Source organism: Carassius gibelio, chromosome A20 (assembly GCF_023724105.1).
Source record: "Carassius gibelio isolate Cgi1373 ecotype wild population from Czech Republic chromosome A20, carGib1.2-hapl.c, whole genome shotgun sequence".
NCBI lineage: Eukaryota > Metazoa > Chordata > Actinopteri > Cypriniformes > Cyprinidae > Carassius > Carassius gibelio.
The window spans coordinates 13,276,175-13,286,445 of record NC_068390.1 but is presented as its reverse complement, the minus strand read 5'-3'; the positions used below and the strand labels follow the sequence as shown (position 1 = coordinate 13,286,445).

Sequence of the window (10,271 nt, the reverse complement as noted above, 5' to 3'; positions counted from 1 at the left end):
CACACACACTGTGAGCACACACCCGGAGCAGTGGGCAGCCATTTATGCTGCGGCGCCCGGGGAGCAGTTGGGGGTTCGATGCCTTGCTCAAGGGCACCTAAGTCGTGGTATTGAAGGTTGAGAGAGAACTGTACATGCACTCCCCCCACCCACAATTCCGTCCGGCCCGAGACTAGAACTCACAACCCTTCGATTGGGAGTCCAACCCTCTAACCATTAGGCCACGACTAATGGTTAGTAAGGGAGATAAAATTGAAAAAAAAACTGAATTAATTTAATAAAATGGTCAACATATGGACTGTTTAAGGGGACAACATTGTTTAATGTTATGAAAACATTGTGGATAGATACATAAATGTTACATGCCATATAATAGGCTGCTTTGATCGTTTTTTCCAGGTTGGATGGCTTCCCACCGAGTCATTTCGTTTTGCGCGGCTGTCTCATGTTCTTCCTCAGCTGTTCGATCATCTCCACATGTAGGGCTCGTGAGGAGCTCTCCAGTCGAGAGGCAATGTCTGTTGAGGCACGCAGCATTTCTTCAAAGACAAGGGACTCCTTTTTTATTCTTAGATAAAGACAAAGTATACACAACATCAGAAATAATCAAAGTAATTATATAAAAATAAGAGGAGAAGGAGAAAATTAACAGGGGCCTCAGCTTAGTTTTTCTTGAACCACTGGCCTCAAAGGAGCAGAAAATCACAATCCTTTCATCTGTCCATGCTGGTGATGGAAAACGCAGAGACAAGAATCGAATCAAGTTATAGTGGTTAGTCTGAGGCTCTAAGTCTACGAGCAACTGTTCCTTTTTTTATTTGCTAATCTCTGTTTATAAGCATTTACTTAAGGATCATTTTAACAGTTTACCTGAGAGTCTTATTTGGTTTTTGTTTTTACCTTTAAAGTGTTACTATGCATGCATCCTTGAAACACTCTTGAGCTGCAATTTCAGATATTAAAGTCTATAAATGAACTCTCTATGTACTGGGAATAAATAATTACATATTTTTAATTATATATTAAAATTAATCTTTAGAAATTAAAGTCAGAGTAAGATTTCTATTTCACATAAATGGTGTTCTTTAGAATTTTCTATTCATCAAAGAATCATAAAAAAAATGCTTCCACTAAATTTTTACATAATTTTAAATAAAAAAGAAATGTTTCTTGAGAAGCAAAACAGCATATTAGAATGATTTCTGAAAGATAATTTGCATCACAGTAATAAATTACATTCTAAAATATACTAAAAAAGAATACAGTTATTGTAAATTGTAATATTTCATAATATTACAGTTTTACTGTATTTTTCAAATGAGTGCAATTTTATAGTATTAGTATTTTATATTAATACTGTATATAAAATATGTATATGTATATGGGATGCACAGTACACCCTATATATTTAGAAAAATATAGATATTTTCACTTCTAATTTGATTTTCAATTCTTATGTTTGGAGCAAATTGTAAAATTTTGACACTAAATATTATGTAAATGTATTAAACTCTCTTCTCTTCTCTTTATTATTCAGGTTTGTTACCTTAGAGCATCATAAATTGTTAAATTGTTAATTTTGTCTCGAAGATAAGAGCATACGACTGTCTTATTAAGATTCAACTCATCTCACTTCTGAATTCCAGCCAAAGTGGCTTGAGCATCTCCCTCCAGTTGACTCTCCAACTCCTCTGCTGCTTTTGTGACAACGCTCTCACAGCTCACATGATCCTCCCTGATTCCAACTATGTTCTCTTGGATCACCTCCTCATAGCGTTGATCTCCCATTTCTGCTCCTACAAACTGGACCAGATTCTCCATCACTGCCTGGTTACCATGTTGAAGGGCCTTTAGATAAGCAACTTCCTCTCTGGAAGCTCGTAACTGCCGTGACATAACTTGACTGGTGTGAAAGTGGACATAACAGTCACCGCTTTCTGTGTCTGGCAGGGTCTGAAAAACTGGCCTGGTCCTGTCCCGCTCATCCCCGACTTCATGGAAGTCTGAAGTGGAGGAATTGCCAGTGACCGCAGTCCCAGAGATGTCACTTGATCCCCGCTCTCCATCATCACCATGCTGACAGTAGACTGGCATCACTAGGAGTGTGAAGAGCCAAGTGCCCAGAGTAGAGTGAAGCCTCCTCATGACCCAGAAGAGGGAGTAACCTCTATGACCTGGGACTTGACGGAGGGATGGATGAGCACCCAAGCGATGGCAAATGTGAGGTCACTCTTGAGCCCCTGAAACCTGGACAGATCTTTTCCCCACAGTCACCACTGCTGCAAAGCTCTGACCTCATCTGTGAAGAAATAAACAGACACTATAATAATGTTTTGCTTTGAGAACAGAGTCAGACCAACACTTTTCCGTATAAATTTGGAGTCTTTTTAAAAATATTTTTATCACTATATAAATCTCTTTATGCTCACCAAGACTACATTTATTTGATCAAAAATACAGTAAAACAGTAATATTGTGAAATATTTTTATAAATTTTTTTTTTAAATATATTTTAAAATGTAATTTCTTCATGTGAAGACAAAGCTGAATTATCAGCAGTATTCAGTGTCACAAGATCTTTCAGATATTACTCTAATATGCTGATTTGCCTCTCAAGAAACATTTCTTGCCATTATCAGTGTTGAAAACTTTGTTAACCTGTTTCCGCCACAGACTAAAAAAATGGTGAGATATTTAGATTTGCGAGATAAACGCTGACTTTCTGAATTTTTCCCTCAGGATTCTCTTGTTTCCACCATGCAATAAAACATAACTGGTAATTACAACTTTTTTTTATCTCACAGTTCTGAATTATCTCACCAGTTAGACTCTTTTCTGAAGTGTGAATATATAAATCACAACTGTGATTTCACATAATTGGGTTTATATCTTGCAATTGTGAGAAAAAAACATCTTAGACTATAGACCAGAAAAAAGTCAGAATTATCAGATGTAAACTCAGAATTGTGAGGAAAAAGTCAGAATTACCTTTTTTATTTATTGATTTATTTATTTGATCACATGGTAAAAACAAGCTTCCATAAAAGCTTTTTTGTTGTTGTTGTTGAATACAGTTGAAGAAAAGCTAAAGAACAAGAATCAAAGAATCAATTTAATATGTCTTTGCTGAATAAAGAGTATTTACATGACCAAAAGTTTTTTTTTTTTTTTTTTTTTTTTTGTTGGGCAAAGAAAAAAAATAATTCAAGATGTATTCTCTGAAAATAAATTAAATTATCTTTGGCAGTTTTGCATCTTAGGTTGCTTTAAGGTTGTTGCAAAACAAGTAAAAATGCTGGATAACAAAAATTTGGGGTATTTTTTTTTTCTGCTCTCTGACGCAGAGAGGGCTCTGCACCTCATCTCTCATGTCTCCAGATGTGACCGAACTGACAACTCACACAATCTCTTACTCTAGGGCATCCCAACACTCCTTTCAACATCTGGAAATGTGTGAAATGCAATTTCTGTCTTCGAGGGAAGACGGCAGCTCTTTTCCACAGTGTGAGCACTTTTGGATTCTGCGGTAGTTCAGCTCGCTATGGCTAAAACAAATTTTTCTGTGCATTCTCTGGGCAGAAAAATCTAATCTTTGGGTTCTTTGCAGTGGCCTTTTTTTTAAAGGCTTGACCTGCAGGTTTGCATTTGTACATTTCCAATTTTTAAAGTCAGTAGTTGTCTGTCAAAGACACTATCGCTATCAAGCTATTTTGGTAAAGAATAATTTAAAGGAGTACCATTGAGAGCATCTTTGCCTCGCAACGGCAGTAATTTGTCGTTCATACTTGCTGATTGACATTTGTGCTTCATGGAGGTAGGATAATATCTGTAACTCTGCAGACCGACACAGCTTGTAATGAACTTCTGCTCTGCTGTGCATGCAGTGATTTATTTCTCATTTAGTCCTGAAGCACTTTGAGAAAATTAATCTCTTTTATTATTATTTTTTCACTGAAAATTAAAAACTGAAATGATTTGCAAGGTTTCTTTTTTTTTTTTTTACTTCACTCTGAAATTGTCAAATGTATTTAGACGAAAATAAGAAATGCCATAAAAAAGAGAAAAATAATAATAATAAAAGAAAAAAAAATAATAATAAAAGAAAAAAAAATGTCAAATGTCTTGATATGATTAGCCATTCTGCTTTGATGCCACACAACTGCCCGCACTGCCAATCCAGAGCTTGTAATGTTTTACAACAGAAAAAACGATTAAACCTTTTAGACACTGAAATGATTCGATTGGAACCATAAAAGCCCATTCAAACAGAGCTTTGACTTTTATGTTTCCTCCAGGCACCTTTTTAGTAACACTGTGTCATTCCTAAAAATACATGCCAAACCAGTTCAAAGCTGCGGAGATGCAATATATTTTTAATAATAACAAACTTTGATGCCAAGTCTAAATAAAAAGTCACAATTAACCTTCAGTAATAATGCCAAGTATCTGGAAGTTGTCATGTTCACTCTTGTGCTGAAACTCAACCTTCAGAGCAGATGATCACATTTGCAATATTGGAAGACTATGCAAATAGGCCACAACTCTTTGTGAATGGAAAGTACAAAGTCGCTTTTCCAGTTCTGGGTTTAATTTAGTATTACTTACATGAAAGAGTATTTCATGTGCAGCAAAAGAAAAGAAAAGTGTAGTTGTTTAAAGGTTGAGTGTGTGTCTTCCACTTCACACTATCACTGCATATTAATTAAAGGCAATATTGCCATAATTAAAAGAATGTCACAAAGATATATTTACACCAGTCAATAAAGCAATCTATAGTCATGCACTCAAATTATTGGTCAGTTTATTTTTTTAGACCTTGAATGCAGAAAAAATGTATACACTCTGCCATATTCTTCAAGACATAGCTCTCATTTTTCAAGGTAGAAACATGAATAAAATAAGATGCACAAGCCAAAAGTTGACAGAACTCACCAGAATCTTCTGCCATGTCGCAAGGTAGAGCCATGTGTCTGGTCAAAATGTTCAAAGCGCTGTTCTTTGCTTTGCCATTGAGAGACCGAGAGGCAGAGCACACATAATCAGTCTGCCTTAAACTTCTTTTCACTTCTTCAGACAAAGTTTGGGAACCTGAAAGTCTGTGTCCCTATTTTCAGATTACTGAAAGGGGAGGGAGTGTTTATAAAAAGGGAGAAACTTGATGATTTCTTTCTTTTGTGGTCAGGAGAGTGAGAGAGAGAGAGAGAGAGAGAGAGAGAGAGAGAGCAGGACAAGAATATTAGAGGAGTGTGGGGTAATAATATAGTTCACATCTGTGCCCTGATGTCGGATAATGTACGAGTTTCACAGAAAAGGGTCTTTTCGTCATCATACCAGATTTTCACTCAGCCTATCGTTTAATAGAAACTACAAGATATGAATGAATGAAGGGAAAGAAAGTTGTTAAAACAAACAAAAGCTTTCAAATCCACAATACATTTGAAAATACGAATGAAGCCCAGTTCTAAAAACATCTCATGAGCTTCTCAAACCTAACATTTATCCATCATTACTTGGCAAAAGATAAAAATCTAAAGCTCTATGATCAGATGTTAAGCCACCCTTAAATTGCATGCAATCAAACATTTGATTTTCCCACACTTTTAAAAAAAATCTTTAAAATATATGGTAAAAAAATGGCAACTGTGGTTGCCAGAATTATACTGTAAAAAATACTGTAACACCATTTTAGATTTTACGTTTTTTCCTTAAATTTACGTTTTAATACTGTAGTTTAACTGATGTAATGTTAATATACCATTAAGTACTGAATTTTGTTTTGTAACTTTTAATGTACTGGTAACCACCAAAAGCAGGTGGTGATGAGAAAGTCACGTGAATAAACAAAGCCCATCACAAGCAGCTTTTAAATAATAAGACACATAGAAGATGTGTCATTCACACAAGCACTAAACACCATATAAACTATATTCTTTCGCAGTTACATTTAGAACACTGGGAGCATATCTTCCCCCCACACACTTAAAATTTGAACTTTAAATTGTAATTGTTTAAACACTAAATGACTGCAGAGATGAAGCGATAAAAATGGCTAAAATTTCAAAAAAACAACTAGATATATAGCAATTTTGGCAGATGCTATTATCCAAGTGCTGACCTATAGTGATTCAAGTCGCTTCAAGCTGTATTTTATATGTTTAATTGGTGGGGTTCAACTGTTTCTGTTTACCTGGAAGGATAGAAAAATAAACCTTTTTATGAGATTTAATGTTTTTCACAATTGTGGACCTTCAGTCATCTCTGGAGAGCAAATAAAACTATAACTTGGTCTCATGAGACCAGGTTGCATAAAGAAACTTTTAATTGTTATGGAAGGGTGTCTTTAACCCAAATTCTGTTGTTTAAAGATAATTTTTACAGGGTAACAAGAAAAAAAAAAGAGCTGATTTAAATATGACATTTTGCAGGCCAAATATCTTTTATGACAACACAAAAAAATCTCACAGTAAATATTACAGATGTACCCAACAGTTACTATTATATCTAACAGAAAACTTATAGTTATCACTGTTCTTTATATATGTGACTTCGGTATGTTTCATTTAAGGGACAGAATTTATTTTTTTTGATTAACTGTGGTGCGTGTTATTCTCTACCATGTTCATTTTATACAGACATACTCTATTGTATGTTCCTTGGTTTCTTTTATTTAGGAGCCAGTCCTTCTTCACCCATCTAAACTTAATTTTAAAACTCAGTGTACTGTAAATCAGCTTTATAATGAATTTATTTACCATTTGCCTCTACTAAAAGAACCAGAGCACATAAACCAGATGTTTTACAGATCCATTGCAGGATGCATCTAATAATCATCATTACCCCTAATTTTTTAGCCAGATAGATGTACTGTACATCAGAGCAGCTTTGTGATTCTAATTCTATCATATAAATTCCTGGTTTTTCTGAAACAAGAGAGATCACTTTGACAGTAGTTAAGAACAAAAGGGTTTTGGAATTGACCAAAAAAAAAAAAAAAAAAAAAAACAGTTAGATAAAATGGTTCTATTTAGTCAGTCTCAAAATTCAATTTGGAAGCTATTATTAGCTGTTTGGGCTCTCATTCTGACGGCACCCATTCGCTGTAAAATATCCATCAGTGAGCAAGTGATGTAATGCTAAAATTCTCCAAATCTCTTCAGATGGAGAAACAAACGGAGATTCGGAGCATTTTCAGATAATTTTACATTTCTGTTTGAACTATTTCTTGATGTTTTGTCATCCAATGAATCTCTAGTGCAGCTGATGTCATCTGTTGACGACAACATGTCTCTTAAGACTCGATAATAAATAGACCGCTCACCCCAGAATAGTACATATGCCTGCTCTGGTGTATAAACAAATCCAGTGGGTCAGCATTGTTCCATGCACACATATGGGAGTCAAAGTCAAAGGGCGTCCCAGTCAGCATCCTCTCCTCTAATGCCAAGGTCAGGGGAGTGGAACATGAGCCAGACAAGAAAAAGACCTGCATCCGATATGATTCACATTTGTCTTATGAAAATGAGACAGGTTGTTTTTTTAAAGTTACATGTTCACTTTTTAATTGTCCTTTTCTGCATGCTTAAATAAAAAAGTATCAGTGAACTGTAATTCAAATTCACCAATGGTATGAGAACATTTAATATAGGGCTGTCAAATAAAATAAAATGCAAAGATTGTTAAAAGACAGTTACTTTATTACAAATTCAACATCTAAAATAAATAAATAAATGCGTACATAAAATTTACATTTTAAGCAAATTATTTACATATAAGTTTGATTAATTGATTCATCAGTGGACCTTAATTAAAATGTACTATATGAAAACACTTAGATTGCACCGTCAAATAAAATAAAAAGTAATAATAAAATATAGATGTAGATGTAAATATAGAAATAAATATGAAGAGTTAAAATAAATAAATAAATACATACATAAATAAAACATTTGTTTACGAATTTAAAATCTAAAAATAACATTTTAAAATTAACATTTGAATTTGAATTATTCAAATGTACTGATGGTAATGAAATTGCCACTTAAAATAGGGCTGTCAAATAAAATGAAATGTAAAAATAGTAAATAAATACATAAATAATAAAAAATGTTTTAATTACGAGTTTAAAAGCATTTCAAAATTACAATTTTACTGAGTCCCATTTCATTGCACAAAGTGCTAAAACCCTGCACGGCTCATAAAGCACAAGATTGAATGGGCTGACTGGCTTCTGTTCATGATTTGATGGCTGCTTCTCCCTATCCATTAAGAATCATTTTATATTTTTATTTTCCTTTCAATCTTTTTTTACGTGACTCTCCTCTTAAGACTTTCAGACTGAAGAGACCCACGGTACCACTTCAGCCTGAAATTAAATACTATTGAAAACAAGCGAGATATGGGCAAAATTGAATGGGAGCTTGATTATGCAAACATAGGTCTCATCTCATTTTGTAAACACAAATTAATAGCATTTACCCTTAGCCCCTCGCTGTTCAGGATCAAAGATCTTTAAAAGACAAGAAAATAATTTAAAATCCCCAAGTGCTGTTTTAAGAGTCCTCCAAGCGAAATCTTTTACTTGGAACATTATCTTTGGATCATTAAATGGCAGAATGTCCCACAGAGTACTGCTGACAGGATACAGCGGTATGTTATTCACATTTTGTCAAGATTCTCCACCAAAAAAAAAAAAAAAAAACTTCTTAGGCAGTGATTTATGTCCTTCCTAAATTAGTGCAAGAGGAGAAAGATGTTGTGTAACATTTGTAACATGAAAAGACCAGTGAAAAACAGGTTACCTTATGACTAATAAACCACTAAACCGTTTTGCTTCTGTCAGACTTCTCCTCAAGGACAACTTGCCTTTGGTAAGCAGTAAAACCTTTTCCTGAGATTGGAAATATTTTATGGTATATTCAATATCTTGGATTGGTCAATGGATTGGACTAGCTGAACATCTAATATATCTCTTGCACATAGAACAGCAGTAAATAATCTCTTTAATCTTTCAAACATGAGTGCTCTCACATGTCTCTCCAAGCATTTCGGAGATCTTGACATTGCCAGATTTTTGGATTGTTTTTATACAATAATCAATGGTTAACAAAAAATTAATACTACTGAGTTACTTATATTTTAGACACAACTGCCAGTCAACATTTTGTCTATTTTATTTTAGGATTAGGGTTAGGGTTAGTGAGTGGAATTTTCACCTACTGACGTAATGATGTAACATGCAAAAAGAGGCAATGAAAACCACAAGTTATCCACACGACTCTAGTTCATCATTTAAAGTCTTGTGATGGGAAAAGCTGTGTTTTTATGAAACAAATCCATTATGAAGATATTTTGAACCTAGAACATCTTTAAACTGTTGCTTCCAACTAAAAGTCCCCAATCCATAATTTTGCTTTCTCTAGTGAAATTGTTATTTTGCTTGAATCAGGAGAGAAAAATGCACATATCAAGTAACGATTACAGAATACAGTCTTAAACAATTCCAAACAAATACAGCATGTTGGTGGATTTTTTATGTAAGAGGACAACAGGGGATTTACTTTTTCACTGGAGGAAGTATGATAGACTCTGTTAAAAGAACGACAGTTTAAAGTGCCTTAAGATAGATTTTACTTCCTACACACATAATGATGGGCTAGAGTCATGTGGATTACTTGTGAATTATTGTGAGGCTTTTATCAGCTGTAAGGATTTTATGCACAATTGTCTTGTTCTGGCCTTGAGCTATTCCTCCAAATATCAACATAAATATCGTGGAACACTCTTGTTCAGCGTGCAATGGAGGTTCAAATCCAATTATCATATACAGTTCCACTTTAGGCTAGAACAGTCTATATTCATGGGACCCAACTCAGTGGATTTGCAATATTGTGTTAAGTGCTTTGGCAGATGTTCAGAAAATTGATTTCATAAGCACAGGACAGACAAGATGCTGCTCTGCTTGAACAGAACATCTTCACGGTTTCCTCTCAGCAGTTTAACACTATCATAAAACCACAAGGATTTCCAGAATCAGAGACTTGCGACATTTTGAATGGTTCTATCTTCTGTCTGACATTCTAATTCTGTGTTATACATTCTAGCTTACAGATTTTATGCAAGTCCACATCACCTCCAGTGTATATTGTATACAGTGCTGTCACAGCACAACAGAGCTTGTCTTCTACTTTCTGTGTATGGCATTTTGTCTGCACAGTGTTAATGGAGTAAATGTCCAGACATTGTTCTTGTTCACCTTGGGATGTGTGGTTTGC

The 10,271-nt window shown here is 34.5% G+C and overlaps 1 protein-coding gene across 2 annotated transcripts; it reads right to left on the bottom strand.

The window, feature by feature from the left end:
- Window positions 1-241: 241 nt before the first annotated feature.
- On the bottom strand, window positions 242-5,080 carry LOC127938949 (uncharacterized). 2 transcript variants are annotated; one of them, XM_052535879.1, is made up of 3 exons: window positions 4,933-5,080; window positions 1,634-2,299; window positions 242-568 (listed from the first exon to the last, which is right to left on the bottom strand). In XM_052535879.1, exons 2-3 carry the CDS (start codon window positions 2,143-2,145, stop codon window positions 421-423), a joined length of 660 nt encoding a protein of 219 aa, XP_052391839.1. In that variant the 5' UTR covers window positions 2,146-2,299; window positions 4,933-5,080; the 3' UTR covers window positions 242-420. The 2 variants fall into 2 exon arrangements, with proteins under 2 accessions (XP_052391839.1, XP_052391840.1); XM_052535880.1 differs by lacking the exon at window positions 4,933-5,080 and having other exon boundaries at window positions 1,634-3,050.
- Window positions 5,081-10,271: the final 5,191 nt, after the last annotated feature.